The 21,930-nt window shown below is 46.6% G+C and overlaps 1 protein-coding gene across 1 annotated transcript in view; it reads left to right on the top strand.

Moving 5' to 3' along the window:
• BTAF1 (B-TFIID TATA-box binding protein associated factor 1) overlaps positions 1-21,930 on the top strand; it is a 620,170-nt gene that overhangs the window by 280,042 nt on the left and 318,198 nt on the right. Inside the window, 1 exon segment of the mRNA XM_030204965.1 lies at positions 232-372. Coding sequence (XP_030060825.1) covers positions 232-372 — 141 coding nt within the window.

The following is a 21,930-nucleotide window of genomic DNA, read 5'->3' on the forward strand; positions in this document are numbered from 1 at the left end:
ATAAATCAGAATGCTGTTGCAGAACATCCAATCACAGATTAAGTCCTGTTTATGGTTTCTTAAGTTTTGTTATGATTGCATATATATAAATGGAAGTTTATTTTTAATCCAAGAAAATAAATAAGAGACTTGAATATGCAGTACTGAGTAATTACTACTACTACTAACTAGCATTTCTAAATTACCCAATTAATTAAAAATCAATTAAATTTGAAAAACATTTTGTTACAGGACTTGATTAAAACCTTATTACCTAAAGTGCTGCCAGCAGTCAGTGAAGGTCTGCAAGACCTTGATGATGATGTACGTGCTGTTGCAGCCTCCTCATTGGTACCTGTAGTAGAAAGTCTTGTTGTGCTTCAATACAGACAGGTGAGAGAAACATTTCTGTTGTCAATCATTTTTTAGACATTTTCTGACTACCATTGTTTAAACTCAAGTAGGTGCATTTTAAAACTTAACTGTTCAAAATGAGTAAGAGAGTACGGATAGTATGGCAGTATTTATGTAGAGATTTCATAGCATTCATAAATTTGAAATATTTTAGGAACAGTAATTATTGTATTTAGAGTAATATCCAATTAGGAGTGTTGTGCTTTTATTAGCTTACAGAATGCCGTGTTCTTTATGGGTAAAAGCTGTATGTTGATTTTTAATGATGATGTGAATTGCTTTGAAGGTTTTTCCTAGAGGCATTTAGTTCATGTAAATAAAAATAGATTTAAGTACTTCCCTTTCTAAATCTGTAATTTCCTTGTCTTGAAGTGGCTGATTGTCTAAATTTTACCTTGGACAGTAGAAGGAGAGAGGTTCTTGTCCAAGGTCTGAAGGAGTTAGTGCGGAAAAGAGGGATTTGAACCTTGATTTCCCTTCATTGGTTAACAAGCAGACCAGAAGGAAGCAGCAATACAAATTAAATGTGAAGCAGTAGCAGTGTAGTGGACCCTAGATGAAACAACAAAGCAAAGCCAAAAAGTCAGAGGAAGCAGATTTTATTGAAGGACCCAACATGGCCAATGTTTCAGTGAGTGCCTGCATCAGGAGTCAGTCATTACAGCAGTACAAAGCTTCCTTATCAATTTCACAGTCAGAGACAAAGTGTCAAACACACTTTTTATTGGACTTAATATGTCTATGATGAACTTTGAGAAGAATTTTCCATCCAGTCAGATGTAGCAACTTAGTGGTTACAGCAGCAGGCTCAAACCTTGCCTTTACATGTACATGTTGCTGGTTTTATAAGATTTATAGAAAACTAAGAATAATGGAAAACCAGAGTAAAAAAACAAAACAAAAACACCCCCCACCTTGGTGAGCCAGTGTAACAATTTTGAAGGAGAAGTGATATCTGACAGAGAGCCAGTGCTTAGCTACAAGAGAAGGAGTTTCACTGAAGTATTCTGTACTAACTGAAGATTCAAAATGTGGGTGTTAGGTCTAGGTGTAAGGAATTGCAATAGTCAAAGCAAGATATTACCAAGGAGTAAATCAGAAGATGACGTGCAGAGCGATTCAATAATAGACTTATTACACATAGAGGGACATTTTCGAAAGGGACATAAGTATTGCCATACTGGGAAAGACCAAAGGTCCATCGAGCCCAGAATCCTGTTTCCAACAGTGGCCAATCCAGGTCACAAATATCCGGCAAGATCCCAAAAATGTACAAAACATTTTATACTGCTTATCCCAGAAATAGTGGATTTTCCCCAAGTCCATTTAATAACGGTCTATGGACTTTTCCTTTAGGAAGCCGTCCAAACCTTTTTTAAACTCTGCTAAGCTAACCGCCTTTACCACATTCTCTGGCAACGAATTCCAGAGTTTAATTACACATTGAGTGAAGAAACTTTTTCTCCAATTCATTTTAAATTTACTACATTGTAGCTTCATCGCATGCCCCCTAGTCCTAGTATTTTTGGAAAGCGTGAACAGACGCTTCACATCTACCCGTTCCACTCCACTCATTATTTTATAGACCTCTATCATATCTCCCCTCAGCCGCCTTTTCTCCAAGCTGAAGAGCCCTAGCTGCTTTAGCCTTTTCCTCATAGGGAAGTCGTCCCATCCCCTTTATCATTTTCGTTGCCCTTCTCTGCACCTCCATTACGGCATAATGTAAGCCACATTGAGCCTGCAAATAGGTGGGAAAATGTGGGATACAAGTGCTACAAATAAATAATTCCACTATATCTTTATTGAGATGCGGCGACCAGAATTGAACACAATATTCGAGGTGTGGTCGCACCATGGAGCGATACAAAGGCATTATAACATCCTCATTTTTGTTTTCCATTCCTTTCCTAATAATACCTAACATTCTATTTGCTTTCTTAGCCGCAGCAGCACACAGAGCTAAAGGTTTCAGCGTATCATCGACGACGACACCTAGATCCCTTTCTTGGTCCGTGACTCCTAACGTGGAACTTTGCATGACGTAGCTATAATTCGGGTTCCATATCATCATGCTGATCAATCCATAGACTGGTGGGTTGTGTCCATCTACCAGCAGGTGGAGATAGAGAGCAATCCTTTTGCCTCCCTATATGTGGTCATGTGCTGCCGGAAACTCCTCAGTATGTTCTCTATCTCAGCAGGTGGTGGTCACACATAGCAGCAGCTCTGGCTAGGTCTCCAAGCCTAATTTTTAGGTTTTGTTGAGTACCTGGGGTTGAGGGCTCTTCTTGAGCAAGTGCAAACCTGGTGGCGCCAGGTCCCTTCTTTTCTCCCCCCTCCCGCTGGCTCCGTTAAAAAAAAAAAAAAAAAAAATTTTGGACGTCCTTAAAGGCGTTTATTTCGACGTTTATTTAAACGTTTATTGCAGCTACTCACGGGGACACCAGGTCGTTACAGCTCGGAGCGAGAAGCAGGTAATTTTTACCTTTTTATAGCGGGCAGGGGGTTCCCCGATCGATCTCCACGTGGCCTATGGCGTCGGAGGGCGAGGGTGTGAAGAATCGCTCCCCGGACTGCGTGTGCGCTTCTAGCGGGGATGCGGGGGTCTTAAAGTCTGATTCGCCATTGTTGGGTGTCAGTTCGGAGGCCGGTCAGTGTCCCGGGTCTTCCTCCGGTGTGGCGGTTTTTCCCGCCATAAACGCCCATCCCCCGCTGCTCGCCTCCGCCATCTTGGCCGGCCACTCTGCTCGGACGGCTTCTTCTTGGGCCGCCCTTGAGCTGGGAGACGTTAATGCCATGGCCGCCCTTGATTTGGGCGACGGCAAAAAAGCGGCTAAAGTTAAGCGCCGTTCTTCCCGCGCGGCTCCTTCGCGGAGTGTCGCGCCGGACGCCATCTTGGATGCGCAGCATGTTTCTCCCCCGCTCTTGCGAGCGCCGGTTGAGGGTGCATCTAGGGCTGTGGCCCAGGCTGCTGAAGTGCACAGTCTGGGGGGTTTCTCCCCCGAGTTTATTTTGCTGCTGCATCAGGCCTTCCTTATGCAAAACGCTGCCCCTTCTCCCTTGTCCGATAAAGGGGTTGAGGCCCCCGGAAGTAAACGCCCTCGGGTGGATTCCCAGGCCTTAGAGGGCTCTGTTTCCTCTGATGTAGATGAGGGCAGCGTATCTGAGTTCTCCCAACAGTCCTTTGGGGATTCCTTGGAGGAGACGGATTCCCGCTCGGATGGAGCGGATGACCCCTCTGCAGCGCGGATCTTTCGCTCAGAGGATTTGCCCAACCTGTTAGTGTAGGCCATGAGCATTTTGAAGATTTCCTCTCCAGAGGACGTCTCTCCCTCAGCCCCTGTTGGCTCCGCCATTATGCTGGGGATGAAGCGCCCGCCTAGAACCTTCCACGTGCATGATGCCATGCACACCTTAATTTCGGCTCAATGGGATGTCCCGGAAGCGAGCCTCAAAGTGGCTAGGGCTATGTCCCGCCTCTATCCTTTGCCTGAAAGTGAATGGGAGGCCTTTCTTTGGCCTACCGTGGATTCTTTAATCACTGCGGTGACTAAGAAAACGGCGTTGCCAGTGGAAGGTGGCACGGCCCTAAAGGACGCCCAAGACAGAAGATTGGAGGGGGCCTTAAGATCGTCCTTCGAGGCGGCTGCCTTAAGTTTGCAGGCCTCAGTTTGCGGCTCCTATGTGGCCAGGGCATGCCTGACGATTGTGCAGCGGGCTTCCCCCTTGGATCCTTCCTTGAGGGCTGATTGGCCGGCCCTGGAATCGGGCTTGGCTTATTTGGCAGACTTACTGTATGATGTCTTGAGAGCCTCGGCTAAAGGTATGGCTCAGACAGTCTCTGCGCGGCGGTGGCTTTGGCTGAAACATTGGTCTGCTGACCACGCCTCTAAGTCCCGCCTGGCTAAGTTGCCTTTTAAAGGCAAGCTGCTCTTTGGGGTCGAGCTGGACAAAATTGTGACCGATCTCGGCACGTCTAAGGGCAAGAGGTTACCAGAGGTCAGGGCTCGGGCCAGTGCTCGCCCCAGTATCTCCAGAGGACGGTTTCAGGAAGCCCGTCGGTACCGCCCGGGCAAGTCGGGCTCCTCTGCCCCCTCTTCCTTCAAGAGGAATATCTCCCCCAAGCAGCATTCCTTTCGCAGAGACCGCCGTCCCGGAGGTGCGCCCTCCGGTCCTCCCCCAGGGTCTCGTACCCAATGACGGGGTCCTGGTCCATGGCCCAGTGCAGATTGGAGGACGCCTGTCCTCGTTTCTGGGCGAGTGGACCAAGGTAACTTCAGACGCTTGGGTGCTGGAAGTCATCAGAGACGGCTACAAGCTAGAGTTCTGCCGACCCTTAAGAGACGGGTTTGTACTCTCTCCCTGCAAGTCTCCGGTCAAAGCTGTGGCAGTACAGCAGACCTTGGACAATCTGATCCGCCTGGGTGCGGTCGTTCAGGTGCCAGAAAATCAGCTTGGCAAGGGACGTTACTCCATTTACTTTGTGGTACCAAAGAAAGGAGGTTCTGTACGGCCTATCCTCGACCTCAAAGGGGTCAATCGGGCCTTGAAAGTTCGGCACTTTCGCATGGAGACTCTCCGCTCTGTTATAGCGGCAGTGAAGGCAGGGGAGTTCCTGGCATCCTTGGACATCAAGGAAGCTTACTTGCATATTCCCATCTGGCCTCCTCATCAACGCTTTCTGTGTTTTGCAGTCCTGGGCCGACACTTCCAGTTCAGAACCCTCCCGTTCGGGTTGGCTACTGCTCCGCGGACCTTCTCCAAAGTAATGGTGGTCATCGCGGCCTTCCTGCGAAAGGAAGGAGTACAAGTCCATCCTTATCTGGACGACTGGTTGATCCAAGCCCCCTCTTATGCAGAGTGCGGCAAAGCTGTGGACCGGGTGATTGCTCTTTTGAGCTCCCTGGGGTGGATCATCAACTGGGAGAAAAGCCAGCTGCGCCCGACTCAGTCCCTGGAGTATCTGGGAGTTCGATTCGACACCCAAGTGGGCAGAGTGTTCCTGCCGGACAATCGGATTGTCAAACTTCAGGCTCAGGTGGACCAGTTCCTAGTAGCCTCTCCGCTTCGGGCTTGGGACTATGTGCAGCTGTTGGGCTCTATGACGGCCACGATGGAAGTAGTGCCCTGGGCCAGGGCTCATATGAGACCACTACAACACTCTCTGCTGCAGCGCTGGACTCCGGTGTCGGAGGATTATGCTGTGCGCTTTCCCTTGGACCCAGCAGTGCGCAAGGCGCTGAGCTGGTGGCTGAAGACAGACAAGTTGTCTGCAGGGATGCCTCTTGTGACCCCGGAGTGGATTGTCGTCACGACGGACGCCTCTTTGACGGGCTGGGGAGCCCACTGCTTGGGAAGGACAGCGCAGGGGCTCTGGTCTCCTGCAGAGGCAAAGTGGTCTATCAACCTCCTGGAACTCAGAGCCATCTGGTTGGCGCTTTTGGAGTTCCTCCCGGTACTGGCGTTGAAGCCAGTATGGGTCCTGTCGGACAATGCCACGGCTGTGGCCTATGTCAACCGCCAGGGAGGTACCAAGAGCGCCCCTCTAGCCAAGGAAGCCATGAATCTATGCCAGTGGGCGGAAGCGAACCTGGAACAGCTGTCAGCTGCCCACATTGCCGGAGTCATGAATGTCAAGGCGGACTTTCTCAGTCGCCATACCTTGGATCCCGGAGAGTGGCAGTTATCGGCTCAGGCGTTCTTGGACATCATGAAGCGCTGGGGCCAGCCGAGCCTAGATCTGATGGCGTCATCGGCCAATTGTCAAGTGCCGCGCTTTTTCAGCAGAGGACGGGACCCTCGATCTCTGGGAGTAGATGCTCTTCTCCAACAGTGGCAGACACAAGAGCTTCTCTATGTGTTCCTGCCCTGGCCCATGTTGGGCAGGGTACTAGACCGGGTGGCAAAGCATCCGGGCCGGATAATCCTGGTGGGTCCGGACTGGCCCAGACGTCCCTGGTATGCGGACTTGATCAGGCTCTCAGTGGACGACCCTCTGCGGCTGCCAGTGGAGCAGGGCCTGTTGCATCAGGGTCCCGTGGTGATGGAAGATCCCTCCCCCTATGGTCTTACGGCCTGGCTATTGAGCGGCAGCGTCTGAGAAAGAAGGGCTTCTCAGACAAGGTCATCGCTACTATGCTGAGAGCGAGGAAGCGCTCTACTTCTACTGCTTACGCCAGGGTTTGGCGTACCTTTGCAGCGTGGTGTGAAGCAGGCTCACTTTCTCCCTTCACTGCTCCACTTTCTTCAGTGCTGGCGTTCCTGCAAGAAGGTCTGGAGAAAGGCCTGTCGCTCAGTTCCCTTAAAGTCCAGGTAGCGGCTCTGGCTTGCTTCAGGGGCCGCCTGAAGGGTGCTTCCCTGGCTTCGCAGCCAGATGTGGTACGTTTTCTCAAGGGAGTTAATCACCTGCGCCCTCCTCTGCACTCAGTGGTGCCTGCGTGGAATCTCAACATGGTACTAAGAGCCTTGCAGAAGCCGCCTTTTGAACCCTTGTCGAGGGCATCTCTGAAAGACCTGACGTTGAAAGCAGTCTTTTTGGTGGCTATCACTTCAGCCAGAAGAGTTTCCGAGCTCCAGGCACTCTCATGTCGAGAGCCTTTTCTGCAGTTCACTGAGGCAGGAGCGACTATTCGCACAGTGCCTTCCTTCTTGCCCAAGATTGTTTCTCGCTTCCATGTGAATCAGCAGCTCTGTCTCCCTTCCTTTCGTAGGGAGGACTACCCAGAGGAATACTCTGCTCTCAAATATCTGGATGTGAGACGAGTCATCATCAGATACTTGGAAGTGACCAATGATTTCCGGAAATCGGATCATCTGTTTGTCCTGTTTGCAGGTCCTCGTAAGGGTCTGCAGGCTGCTAAGCCTACAGTGGCAAGATGGGTCAAGGAAGCCATTGCAGCGGCTTATGTGGCCGCGGGGAAGGTGCCGCCTATCCAGCTGAAGGCTCACTCCACTAGAGCTCAGGCGGCCTCGATGGCAGAGGCCGGGTCCGTCTCCTTGGAAGAGATTTGCAAGGCGGCAACTTGGGCATCGGCCCATACCTTCTCCAGGCATTACCGCTTGACTGTGGCTGCTCGGGCGGAGGCCCGGTTTGGAGCTTCAGTGTTGCAGTCAGGGATTTCAATGTCCCGCCCTGGGTGAGTACTGCTTCGGTACATCCCACCAGTCTATGGATTGATCAGCATGATGATATGGAAGGTAAAATTATGTATCATACCTGATAATTTTCTTTCCATTAATCATAGCTGATCAATCCATAGCCCCTCCCAGATATCTGTACTGTTTATATTCTGGTTGCATTTCAGATTCAAGATTAGTCTTCAGTTCCTGTTCAGGAGGACTTCGTGTTCAAGTTTTTTCAATTGGATTCTTCAAGAGTTGAGACGAGTTTGTGTTACAGTGAGCTGCTGCATTCCTCTCCCCTCCGTTTTACGGGGCTGGATTGAGACATAAATTCTGCCGGCACTCCCTCCCGCTTCGTGCGGCTGTAGGGCAGCTTTGTACCCCTCCTGCTTCGGTGGTGTTAGGGTCAGTCAGCTCCTCCCGCGGTTGCAGGATAAGCCAGATCCCCCCGCATCGGCGGGTGTGGTGTCCCTTCCCTGCTCCGCGGGGATGAGCTGGACGGATTCCCCTCCCCCACTTGTGTGGGGATGAGCTGGGTTAATTCCCCTCCCCCGTTTCGGCGGTGGTGAGCTGGGCAGAGTGTCCCTTTGTGGGTGTAATTCTCTAAGTGCTGAGTCCCGCGGTTGGAGCTTGGATATCGACATACTGAGGAGTTTCCGGCAGCACATGACCACATATAGGGAGGCAAAAGGATTGCTCTCTATCTCCACCTGCTGGTAGATGGACACAACCCACCAGTCTATGGATTGATCAGCTATGATTAATGGAAAGAAAATTATCAGGTATGATACATAATTTTACCTTCCTCTTTCCCACATGCATCACTTTGCACTTGCTCACATTAAACATCATCTGCCATTTAGATGCCCAGTCTCCCAGTCCAAGTTTTGTTGAGGACATCCTCGCAAAAGTCCCCATCCAGGGGCAGGGAAACCAGTCTTTTCAAAATAAGATGGACATCCGTCTTTTGTTTCGATAATATGGTCAGGGACGCCCAAATCCTGAAATTTGGTCATCCTTAGAGATGGTCGTCCCTCGACTTGGTCGATTCTGATTTTCGGCAATAATCGAAACCAAGGACGTCCATCTGAGAAACAACCAAATGCAAGCCATTTGGTCGTGGGAGGAGCCAGCGTTTGTAGTGCACTGGTCCCTCTGACATGCCAGGACACCAACCGGGTACCCTAGGGGCCACTGTAGTGGACTTTATAAATTGCTCCCAGGAACATAGCTCCCTTATGTTGTGTGCTGAGACCCCCAACCCCCCCCCCCCTAAAACCCACTACAGACCCCCGACACAACTGGAGGAACTAGATAAGGATCTGATCGCGGATATTCAAAAGTTAGGAAAGAAGAGAGAGCTGCTGTTGCTGGCAGATTTCAATCTGCTGGATGTAGATTGGAAGGTTCCGTCTGCAAAATTGGAAAGAAGTAGAGAGATCGTGGATGCTTTTCAAAGTGCTCTGCTCAGACAAATGATGACGGAACCCACGAGGGAGGGAGCGATGCTGGATCTGGTGCTGACAAATGGGGATAGTGTGTCAAATGTTCGAGTAGGTGCTCACCTGGGCAGCAGTGACCATCAAACGGTTTGGTTTGATATGACGGCTGAAGTGGAGGGCGGCCACTCAAAACTCAAAGTCCTGGATTTCAAGCGTGCTGACTTTAGTAAAATGGGGGAATATCTGAGGAAGGAGCTGATGGGATGGAAGGGCGAACGAGAAGTGGAAGGGCAGTGGTCCAGGCTGAAAGAAGCTATAAACAGGGCCACAAACCTTTATGTAAAGAGAGTAAATAAAAGCAAGAGAAAAAAGAAACCGATATGGTTCTTCAAGCAAGTGGCTGAAAAAATAAAGGCTAAAGAGCTGGCGTTCCTGAAGTACAGAAAAGCTCAAGAAGAAGAACACGGAGAGGAATACCGGATGAAACTAAAAGACGCCAAGAGAGAGAGATATCTGGCGAAAGCGGAAGAACAAATGGCTAGAAAGGTAAGGAGGGGTGACAAAAATTTCTTCAGGTATATTAGTGAAAGGAGGAAGACAAAAAAGGGAATTGTGAGACTGAAAGATGCTGCAAGCCGCTATGTAGAAAATAATGAAGAAAAAGCAAATTTGCTAAACAGATACTTTTGCTCTGTTTTCACAGAAGAAAATCCTGCAGAAGGACCATGATTGACTGACAAAAGTACATAGAATGGAGTGGATAGAGCACTGTTCACGGAGGAGAGTGTATATGAACAACTTAAAAATCTAAAGGTGGACAAAGCCGTAGGACCAGACGGGATCCACCCCAAGATATTGAGGGAGCTCAAAGAGGTTCTGGCGGGTCCTCTGAAAGATTTGTTTAATAAATCCTTAGAGATGGGGGAGGTTCCGTGGGAGTGGAAAACGCAGATATGGTTCCTCTTCACAAAAGTGGTGATAAGGAAGAAGCTGGAAACTACAGGCCGGTAAGCCTCACTTTGGTTATTGGAAAAGTAATGGAAGCGATGCTGAAGGAAAGAATAGTAAAATTCCTGGAAGACAATAAGTTGCAAGATCCCAGACAACATGGTTTTACCAAAGGGAAATCGTGCCATACGAATCTCATTGAATTCTTTGAATGGGTGACCGGAGAATTGAATCATGGACATGCTATAGACGTAATCTACTTAGATTTCAGCAAAGCTTTTGACACGGTTCCTCATAGGAGGCTCTTAAATAAACTGGATGGGCTGAAAATAGGACCTGATGTGGTAAACTGGATTAGGAACTGGTTGACGGACAGACGCCAGAGGGTGGTGGTAAATGGAATTCGCTCAGAGGAGGGAAAGGTGAGTAGTGGAGTGCCTCAGGGATCGGTGCTGGGGCCGATTCTGTTCAGTATATTTGTGAGTGACACTGCTGAAGGGTTAGAAGGTAAAGTTTGCCTTTTTGCGGATGATACTAAAATTTGTAACAGAGTGGACATCAAGGAGGGAGTGGAAAACATGAAAAAGGACCTACGGAAGCTAAAAGAATGGTCTAAGGTTTGGCAATTAAAATTCAATGCAAAGAAATGCAAAGAAATGCAAAGTGATGCACTTAGGGTGTAGAAATCCACGGGAGACGTATGTGTTAAGCGGGGAGAGTCTGATAGGTACGGACGGGGAGAGGGATCTTGGGGTGATAGTATCTGAAGGCGACGAAACAGTGTGACAAGGCGGTGGCCGTAGCTAGAAGGTTGCTAGGATTTATAGAGAGTGGTGTGACCAGCAGAAGACAAGAGGTGTTGATGCCCCTGTACAAGTCATTGGTGAGGCATCACCTGGAGTATTGTGTTCAGTTTTGGAGGCCATATCTTGCTAAGGATGTAAAAAGAATTGAAGCGGTGCAAAGAAAAGCTACGAGAATGGTATGGGATTTGCGTTACAAGACGTATGAGGAGAGACTTGCGTACCCGAACATGTATACGCTGGAGGAGGAGAAACAGGGGTGATATGATACAGACGGTCAAATATTTGAAAGGTATAAATCCGTAAACGAACCTTTTCCGGAGAGGGGAAGGCGGTAGAACTAGAGGACATGAAATGAGATTGAATGGGGGCAGACTCAAGAAAAATGTCAGGAAGTATTTTTTCATGGAGAGAGTGGTGGATGCTTGGAATGCCCTCCCGTGGGAGGTGGTGGAGATGAAAATGGTAACGGAATTCAGAAATGCATGGGACAAGCATAAAGGAATCCTGCTCGGAAGGAATGGATACTCAGAAGCTTAGCCGAGATTGGGTGGCAGAGCCGGTGGGGGGAGGCGGGGCTGGTGGTTGGGAGGTGGGCCTTGTTCTGGGCAGACTTCTACGGTCTGTGCCCTGAAAATGGCAGAAACAAATCAAGGTCAGGTATACACATAAAGTAGCACATATGTGTTTAAATTGTTGGGCAGTCTAGATGGACCGTGCAGGTCTTTTTCTGCCGTCATCTACTATGTTCTCTAAATTTACTTTGACTTTTCTGGTAAGATAGCTGAGCAAGAGCAGAGATTAACCACAGCTGAACATTGAGTATCAAAATCAGAGTTTCAATCTTTAGGCTTTGGTAACCTCGTCGGTAAAAGACAGTTTATCAGTGCATATGAATCTAGAGGCATTTGAGAATAGATGTCAGGCTAAGAATTTGAGACTTATAAATTTTCCAGTAAATCACTGTATCTCTCCTCCTGAGCTCTTAAGTAGTATCTAAAAGATGCGTTATGTTACTTGAAATTGGATTCTGTGCTTTTATTTACCTTCAGGTAAAAAGTTAATTAATTAAGAAGGAGATTTTGACCAGATAGCCTTTTCAGATAGCCTGGATATTTCCAGAGTTCTGGAATCCTCTCAAGAATTAATTTCTAAAAGAGCCACATTAGTTGTGACTTCAATCAGTGGATCAAAACCCTCTCCTCAAATCCTATTTTTCAAAGAAATCTTTATTTGTTCTTCTATTGCACAATTATCCAAAAACAAGTTTTGCTTCATTGTGGCTTAAATTTAGTTGTTAGGTTACATTTTAATGGGACAGTTAAGATCGGTGGATGGCGTAGGTTGGGTTACATAGATATGAGACCGTTAGGATCGGTGGAAGTCGTAAGTGTTTTGGGTAGTTAGAAGATATTCATGTGTTGGTTACATAGTGGGAGTCTGTTATAGTTCGCCATAGAACTTTCTGAAGAGATGTGTTTTCAGTTCTTTTCTGAAGTGGAGATAGTTGTCAGTGCTTCTTATGGCTTTGGGGATTAGGTTCCACCATTTGGAGCCCAGGTAGTCGAAACCTGTGTATATTGATTTGTAGGTTATATTTCTGTATTTGGGTAGGTGAAGTAGGAGGTATTCTCTGGTTCCTGTTGTGTCATTTCTAGGTGATAGGTCAATCAGATCTTGCATTTATTGAGGGGTCATGCCGAACAGTATTTTGAAAATAATCATGCCAGTTTTGAAGATTAGACTGGCCTTTATTGGGAGCCAGTGTAATGCGATTAACAGGGGTGTGGCTCTTTCATATTTTTATTTTTTTTCAAGATTAGTCTCATTGCTGTGTTTTGAACAGTCTGTAGCGTTTTCAGCATGCTTTCATTGCAGCTGATATATGCTGCGTTGCAGTAGTCGAGTTAGGATAGTATTAGGGATTGTGCTATTAAGTGGAATGTCTTTCTGGGGAAAAAAAGTCTCTGATCCTTCTCAATTTCCATACCGTTTTGAAGCATTTTGCTGTCACTACTGAAACCTGGTCTTCGAGCGATAGGTGTCTATCGAGAATAATTCCCAGTGTTTTTACTTTTGGTTCTGTGGGGTATGTTTGTTGTTTTGTCTGTTGTGAATTGTTGGTAGGATGTGTTGTATGGACTGGATACAACCAGGAATTTAGGTTTTGAATCTGTTTAGTTTCAATTTAAATGTTTTAGCCCAGTTTTCGATGAAGTTCAGGCTTTCTTTTATTTTGTCCGCTATCTCTGTGATGTCCCTGAAAGGTATGTGTATGGTGATGTCCCATTTTTTTCAAGTTTCTTTCAGAGCGGTGCCAATACTGAGTTGAATACTATGGGTGATGTAGGGGAGTCTTGTGGGACTCAGCAGTTAGGGGTCCATGCGTTAGAAAGTTGGTTGGTCATCTTCATTATATATGATTCTGATCTTAGGGATCCATTGATCCAAGTTGCTACTGTGCCACTGATTCCCATGTTGTCCAGTGGGTCTACTACATCGAACGCGCTCGACATGTCAAATTGTAGTAGTACTATATTCTGACCTTGACTGACAAGTCTTCTGAATTTTGTTATTAATGCGGTTATGACAGTCTGTGTTGTGGTCTGAAGTCAGATTGAGAGCTGTGGAGCAATGAGAAGTGTCAGGTATTCCATTAGTTGTGCTACTATGCCCTCCATTGTTTTAATCGGTATTGGTATGGAGGCGACTGGTCTATAATTTGTAATGTTGCTGATCTTGTTGTGTTTTTAGGGTTTGGTGTGAGTATTATGTTGCTCTTGTCTATGGGGAACTGACCCTTTGAAATCATGTATATTAAATGATCAGTGAAGTGTTTGATGAACCAGTCAGGTGGCTTTTTCAGCAGGTGGTTGGGGCAGCCATCTAGTAGACAGTTTGCTTTTGCATATTTTGTTAGTAGTTTTGTTTTTTTTTACTGAATCAGTTGTGGGTGTTTTGAGGGAGGACCAGATTCTGCTTTGACATGGTCATTGTTGGTTTCGTGCTCTTGTAGGAAATCTGTGCGGATTGTCTGTGTTGGGGCAAGGTTTATTTTTTTTTTTAATTTTTTGTTCAAAGTATTGCCCAAGTTTGTTTGCCGTTGGCAGTGTTTCATTTGTTAATAGTTTTTCTGTGTTTAGTAAGTTCATTAGTGCATTCATTTTCTTTGTATTCATCTGTTCTGGGCCCGCATAATTGTTGTAGTATTCTGCTTTGGCTCTTTTTATGTTGTGTTTTATTGCTTTTCTCTGTGTGTTTTTGTTTGTTTCTAACTTGTGTTTTGACCAGGTTCTTTTCGGTTTTCTGCATAATTATTTCATTTCTCGTAGCTCATGGTTGAACCAGGGGTGTGGTTGTTTTTGTTTTTAGTGGTGCTGTTTAATGTCTTTCTTCTGAGTTCGTCCCAGTTGCTCACAAAGTGGACGTTGTTGGGTGATGTATTTGTTTGATCATTTTGTGCTGCTGTCCAGAAGTTATTATTATCCACCTTTCCTCTGGTAATGTATTTGTGTGGGTTTTTTTTATTTCACAATTCATGTGAATATGAGTTTGTTGTGGTCTGACCATGGTACTTCTTACCATTTGTGGTTTTCTAGTTTTTGGTTGTTGATATGGAGAATCTGTGTGCAATTATATCTAGTTGATGACCTTTTGAGTGTGTTGAGGTGGTTTGTGGTATTATGTTCCATTGGTCTAGGAAGGTGAGTGAGTTTTTGACATGGGGGTTATGTTGTTTTTCTAGATGCAGATTGATATCTCTCAGTAGCAGGATGTCGTGCATGTGTTTGCTGTGAAATCATCTTGGGCATTAGCCCAGTTTCCTGGAGGACTGTAGAATAGTATTCAACACAGTGTGCCAGTTAGTGTTACATCAGTGATTTTGCATGCTAGGATTTCTATTTTTGGGGAACAGTGTTCATCTATCAGCTACACTGTGAGGGAGGATTTGTAAATTACGGCTATTCCTTCTCTTTTCTTTTTGGTTCTGTTGTGTGTCATATTTTGTTCTCTGGTGGGCATAATTTGTTTAGTGTTGGGTAGTCCTTAAGGCGCAACCACATTTCTGTTATAAATAGCAGGTCTAGTTGTTCAGTTTCGAGCCAGTCCCTTATAATGGTGGTATTATTTACCTCTGATCTAGCATTTATGTATCCTATCTGGATGGGGGCGTGTATGTTGTTTTTTTGTGTTGTTGTGTTTTATTCTGTGTGTTCTGTCTGTTTTTTGATTTATGTTCATTTTAGTTGTTTGTTTTCGTCCTGCTGTTGGTCATTATATTATTCTTTAGTTTTATTTCCTGTTTAATTAGGTGTTCCTCTAGTTGGTAATGTGATCGTCATCTGTTGGGTATTAGTGTAGGGATTATGTTCCATTCTTTTTGAGTTGTTGTTTGGAGTGCTGTTATCCGATCTGTGTTATCAGATAGTAGAATAACCAAGCTTTTAAGTTGGCCATTTGGGCGTGTATTTTTTTTTTAATAGATATATGGACCCTGTGGTGAGGGTAATTGTTTTCCTTTTTGGTGTCTTTTGAAGGGTTATATTGGCATGGAAGAAGTTATTTAAGTATTAGTACCTGTTTATGCTTCAAGGTTCTCTCTGCTTATCTTCTGGGTTATCTGGTGTGCTCGTATGGACACATGATGGTCGCGCAGTGATTCTGTAGGGTTTCGGCGTCAACCCCTGGCTATTGAGGAACAAGTCATTTTGGGGTAGACTTTATTATCCTCCTGCTTGGGCTCCAGGTGCCCGCTTGGCCCAGTTCTCTGTGGGTCCGTTTCTTTTGTTCCTGCGGTCCTCTTTTCTGTATGGTTGTCTGATTTTTTTTTTTCTTCTTCCCCTTGTTGGTGTTCCGATTCCTTCACTCCGGATGCTTCTTCGTGTGGGTTTCTCAGGCGTTTTTTGGCAGTCTAATCGACTTTATGTGGGTGTCTGCTCTGGAATGGTGCCTGGATCCGGGTTGTGGTATTCTGCCCAGTTCTGTGGCCTGGATCCGGGTGATTTGTTTTTTTGTTTTCTGCCCAGTTCCGATATTGTGTCTTGGACTGTTGGTCGAAAGGCCTTTACAGTGCCTCTTTGGACCAATCAGCCAGCTGGGAGTTACAATTTAGCTATGGGTTGGTCTCTCTGACCGTGTTGGCCGCTGTGTGCTCACCTGATTGACTTGGCAGCGGTATTTGTTTGTGTTGGCTTCTGTGTGCTTACTTCCAGTTTGGCAGCGGTGATCTGGGCTGCCGCCTCTCCATTGATCAGATGGTCAGATGCTCCTGGACCGGGCTGCTGGCCTCTTAAAGCTTAATGTCTGTGCATCTTTAATATCCCAGAAGTACAACCTCGGCACAAGAGCGCACACCCGAAATGTCCCTAGTCACCAAACTTTCTCCCACTGAACAAACATAGTTTACTCACAGTCAGATGTTCAGAAGTATTGCCCCCAAGGCAAGAGACTCTGCAACTGGTGGCATATCAGTGGTTGGAGATACAAATCCGAAGAAAGGAAGCCTGCTGCAGAGGTGGAGGAACAGCCAAACAGATGCAAGCAGTTTAGAACTGGGTTGCTGGAACATTCAGTATACCATGAGAAAGAATGAACGAGGTAAAAAAGGGTTCATTACCAAACTGAGCCGCTGACTGGTATTTTTCTGTCCCTGGAGCTCACAATTTAACAAAAAAAAAATCATGAAGTACTGAAACTTGATTTGATCCAGAGTCCTCTGATTCTCAGCCTGCTGCTCCTCCACCCGACATGGAACTTTATTAAGAAGTAAATGAAATGAAAAATGTATACCATGAACGTCCATAGTTCTAAATCTCTCACAGAGCCAAGTATCCCTTGTTGCCTTCACATTCTTGGAGGGGCAGCAACCACTGGGGGATTAAGGAAATGACCTCCCTTAATCCTTCTGGTGGAGTGCTGCTTAATTGGAGCACCTGTGTGTAACCTGGACATACTGGGTACCAGGTTTAAATCCCAACATCCATCTTTGTGGACATAGATGTCACTACATGACAGGGTTAAAAAAATATAATATACAAAACATAAAGGGAAAATAATATAAAAAATGACACTGTCTTACAGTACCCCAGGATCAAAATAGTCCATTATATCATCAACCAGGTTAGGTGTTAAAAGCTAGCTCAAACGAATGGCTTTTCAATAACACCTTGAATGTAGAAAGTGAGGGCTCCATTCGTTATGATAGTGGGGAGGGCATTCCATAACCTGGGTCCAACTGTGTTAAACAGTTTACAAAATGTATGAGATGGAATGGCCCGAACAGTGGGGACACTCAAGTGCTAAATGTTAAGTGTTAAAGTGTTCTCTGCGCATATCCAGCAGATAGCCAAGACCTGTCGCTTCTTCCTCTTTAACATCAGCAAAATTCGCCCTTTCCTCTCTGAACACACCACCCGAACTCTCGTCCACGCTCTCATTACCTCTCGCCTGGACTACTGCAACTTACTCCTCACTGGCCTCCCACTTAGCCATCTATCCCCCCTTCAATCTGTTCAGAACTCTGCTGCACATCTCATATTCCACCAGAACCGATATACTCATATCACCCCTCTCCTCAGGTCACTTCACTGGCTTCCGATCAGATACCACATTCAATTCAAGCTTCTCCTTCTTACCTACAAATGCACTCAGTCTGCTGCCCCTCACTATCTTTCTACCCTCATCTCCCCTTACGTTCCCGCCCGTAACCTCCGTTCACAGGATAAATCCCTCCTCTCAGTACCCTTCTCCACCACCGCCAACTCCAGGCTCCGCTCATTCTGCCTCGCCTCACCCTATGCTTGGAACAACCTTCCTGAGCCCTTACGCCAAGCCCCCTCCCTGCCCGTCTTCAAGTCTTTGCTTAAAGCCCACCTCTTCAATGCTGCGTTCGGCACCTAACCCTTACCGTTCAGTGAATCCAGACTGCCCCAATTTGACTGCCCCTATCGGACCGACCGTTCACTTGTCTATTAGATTGTAAGCTGTTTGAGCAGGGACTGTCTCTCTTTGTTAAATTGTACAGCACTGCGTAACCCTAGTAGCGCTCTAGAAATGTTAAGTAGTAGTAAATGGAACGCAATATTCGAGTGGGGATATATGGCATTAGATGCAGTGACTGAAATTGAGGGAAGCCTGTCCAGAGAATTTGGAATACCAATAATAACACTTTATAGGTTATACGGTGTTCTTCCAGTAACCAATGTTCCGCTTTCAGCAGTGGCGTCACATGATTATGTTTAAATCATCTTTATTCATATAACAAAGGTTAAATGCAAACAAACAGACGAATGCTACTAACAGTAGATACCCCCCTTACCAGACTGCTTCCTCCCACCCCCCTCTCTACCTCTCCCTTACCCCGCTTTCTCACCCCTCCCCCTCTACACCCCGTGCCCCCCTCCCCTCCCTCCCCTTCCCTTCCCACCCTAAAGCACAGGTATTCTGATCATTGAGTCATTTGTCACATGTACACCTAGTTTAGAATTCTGCTTCTCGCTGCTGGTTGTAATGTATCCCAAAAGTTTGTCCAGGTCTTTTGCAGGTGTTTGCCCTCTCTGGAGGATAAATCTTGGATTCCACACCTCTCTAGCTTCAAAAGTTCAATCATATATGTCCTCCATACTTCGACAGATGGCACTGTGTTTTCCCGCCAGTAGAGCAGTATGATCTTTTTCCCAGTCAACATCGCTCTCTGCAGGAAAGATTGAAATCCCGGAGGGGCAGGTTTCGCATATTTATAAACTCCAAAGAGAATCAATGGTTGTCTCTGTAGTGTTTGATCCAGTGTCTCTTTATTTCGTCTATAATGTGAGACCAAAGTTGTGTGATTCGTGGGCATAACCAAAACATGTGTCCCAGAGCAGCAGGGGCCCGACCACACCATGGGCACGCATCCGAGCTGCCAAAGCCTGCTTTGAGTGCTCTTGCTGGTGAGATATACATGCTTAGTGCAAACTTATATTGTAGTTCCCAATGGCGAGTAAAGACAGAGGTGCGTTGGACTGAGGACAAGAAGCTACACAGTACTTCTCCCATTATTTCTGTCGCCAACTCTTTTGCCCAGTTCTGTGCTCTGCCGTGAAAGTCTATGTCCTCTGTGGAGTCCTGTAAAATTCTGTGGTGGTATCTCAGTAGCACTACATTCTGTGCCCCCAACATCAGCGCTGTGTTTAATGTATCCTGAACGTCCTCACATAGGTTGGTCCAGCCCAGTGCTGTCGTATAATGTCGGATTTGTAAGTAGGCGTATTGATCTGCCACTATCAGTTTAAACTCCTGCTGTAGTTCTGAGAAGGGCCGCACCTGTCCTTCATCTGACACAAGCTGGTATATGTAGTGGCAACATCTGAAACGTGTAGAGCCACCTTGGGGCTATCATCATATTAAACAGGCCTATGCGACCCGTAAGGGAGAGAGGGCAGGCGCCCCAAAGTTGCAGCGTGCGCCTGGTCTCTGCCAACAACGGAAGCACGTTTTTCTCATACAATGTCCCCAACTCAGATGGGATGACTACTCCAAAATATCTAACCTGATCTTCTGCCCATTGTATTGGGATCGGGCCCCTCCAACTGTGCCGCAGTGCCACTTCCAGTGGGAGTGCTAGCGACTTTGACAGGTTCAACTTAAAACCGGAGAGCTTGCCATAATTGGTGATGGTATGAAGGAGGTGTTCTAAAGAGGTCTGTGGGTCGCTCAATAACATCAATAGGTCGTCGGCATATGCCAGTACTTTGATTTCTCGCCCATAGACTCTGATCCCCTGTATATCGTTCTGTGTTCGAATCTCACTTAATAAGGGTTCTAGGGTCAGCAAGAATAGTAGTGGAGACAGCGGGCAACCCTGTCGCGTGCCTTTCCCAATGTCAGACCCCTCTGTTCTAACCCTGTTAACCAGTACCATGGTGCGTGGTTTCGAATACAACGTTTCTATTGCTTTTAAATACCACCCACTTAAACCTATCCCGCGCAATGTTTCAAATAGGAATGGCCACTGTACCCGGTCAAATGCCCGTTCTGCATCCAGTGTACCTCTTTCCAGCTTGTTTCTTTTCCTTTTATTTAATTCTGTTCCCCTGTGAATACCTTGTGCTCCCCCCTCCCCTCCTCTCTTCCTCCCTCCCACCACCCCCTTTTCTCTTCCCTCCCTTCCCAAATACTATTCTCTAAGTCCCCCTCCTTGAACATCCTCCCTTTGTAAAACTCTGAGAACTCCTACCATGCACGAGGCCCTCCCGCCCTTATAGTTATACTTTACAGTAAAAACCTCTTCCTTACGTCATATACCAGAAGCAGCTCTAACAGTGTCTTTTGTGGCGATCCTCACTCTCCCGCCTTCTCAGTCTGTTCAGGCGGCTGTTGCTCCAACTTCGCGATGTACTCATTAGCAGCGGTCTCCATGTCAAATGACCTTCATTTTCTTTCATGGCGAATTTTCAGCACAACTGGATAGATGAGCATGAATTTGACTGGAAGGTCTTGTAGGTGACGGCTGTTTATTTTCTCCGAATCTGCCTTTGCTAATCAAGCAGCGGAAGCAGTGGCCCGTCTCATCTCTCTCTGGGCAAAGTTACATATGCCCTCCAAATATCTAGCTTTCCCAACCTTGAATCTGCTCGTGACAGGCTTACACCATCAGGCAGTATGGACTCTTGTAATTAGAAAGGAACCCAGTATGTAGTAGATATAATAAGATAGTTTATTACAATCTTACCAATGGTAATACAGGTAGGTTAAGCATTCACATAATGGAACCGCATATCATGGCACGTCCTCTCTCTCTAGCCTTCTGGAGTCTCCCTTCTCTGTTCGTCTTCTCCTCTCATCTCCTTCTTCTTCTCGTCTCGTCTCGTCTGAACTAATACTCCTCAAACTGCTGCTTATATACAATTTTGGCCCTTTTCATTTCAGTGGACCCCAGCTGTCTCAACTGGGCTCCCAGTCCTTATCAGTTGATCAGAATGACTTCACATGTTCCCAAACCTTCCTGTAGCCCCCCCTTTGGATGGTCCCATCTGGGGTGCAGCTGACCCAGCACTATCTCTATGTAACCATAGCAACTCTTGCTTATGACGTCTTGCAGGTGCCAATCTCAGGATTGTTTATAGAGTAGATTGCCCCCACCCTTGCCAGTTCAGCACTTGCCACAGTGAAATGTAACTGTGTCAAAGGTGACCTCTGATTTTTACAAGCTAGCTCTCTTTTGTATCAGAGATTATTCTGATTTTAAGAAGCCTAGCTCTTATTATGAGCCATTTGCTTGCAGAGGCCTAGCTCTTTAGCCTGAGCCATTGACCTGTATTTTACTGAGAGCAAGGGCTAGCATAACTCTTCACGGCACAGTGGGGTAAATTTCCTCCAACACTCTTGTAGTGACACGGAATAGCCTTGAAAGATTCGGATTAGCTGGCCATCATACTTAGTTTCCTCTCTTTTTAAGCGATAGCCCCTCAATATTTCTAACTTGTGCAGTTAATTGTGCACTTTCAGAATGACCGCGCGCGGGGCCTGGCGGCCATCTTGAACTCGGCCCACGCAGTGCACCCTCTCCAAGCAAAGCGCTCCAGCATGGTCTGATAGAGCAAATGCTGACACCTGCCATTTTTCCACCACTGTCGCCAGTACTGTGTCACTCACTGATTCAGGCATTCCGATGAGGCGCAGGTTGCTGCGTCTAGCTCTGTTTTCTAAATCATCAGCTTTATTGCTCAGCGCTGTCACCGTGGATTTTAGCTGCTGTAGTTGCTGTTGCGTTGGGATGTGCGCATCTTTGAGCTCCGACACTATGCTCAAGTTCCCCGGTCCGCTGTGTTGCCTCTGCTAACATGGACTCAAATGTTTCGATCTGCTTCGATATTTTATCAAGGCGCGGTTCTAGCGCTTGTGCCACCGCCATAGTCAATTGCGATAACTGCTCTGTTGTGAATGGAGGCCTGCTCTGCTGCAAGATCTGCGCCGCGCCGGTGTCCATTCCTCACGGTTTGTCTTTTTCCCGTTTTGCGCCTCTTGCCGGCATTATCTTAGACGGCGTCTCGAGGAACTTGTCCATGGGCATCTCACCGTTACGGATCTAGCTTCCTTCTTGGCTGAAAAGAGGTTTTTATGAGGTTTATTAGCGCTTTTGGACTTTGGGGCCTCGGAGAGCAGAGACGCACGTCCCACTCTCTCAGCGCATCACGTGTCCCTCCCCGCGTCACATGATTATATTAATTGCTGCGTTT

Source organism: Microcaecilia unicolor, chromosome 5, assembly GCF_901765095.1.
Source record: "Microcaecilia unicolor chromosome 5, aMicUni1.1, whole genome shotgun sequence".
Lineage (NCBI taxonomy): Eukaryota > Metazoa > Chordata > Amphibia > Gymnophiona > Siphonopidae > Microcaecilia > Microcaecilia unicolor.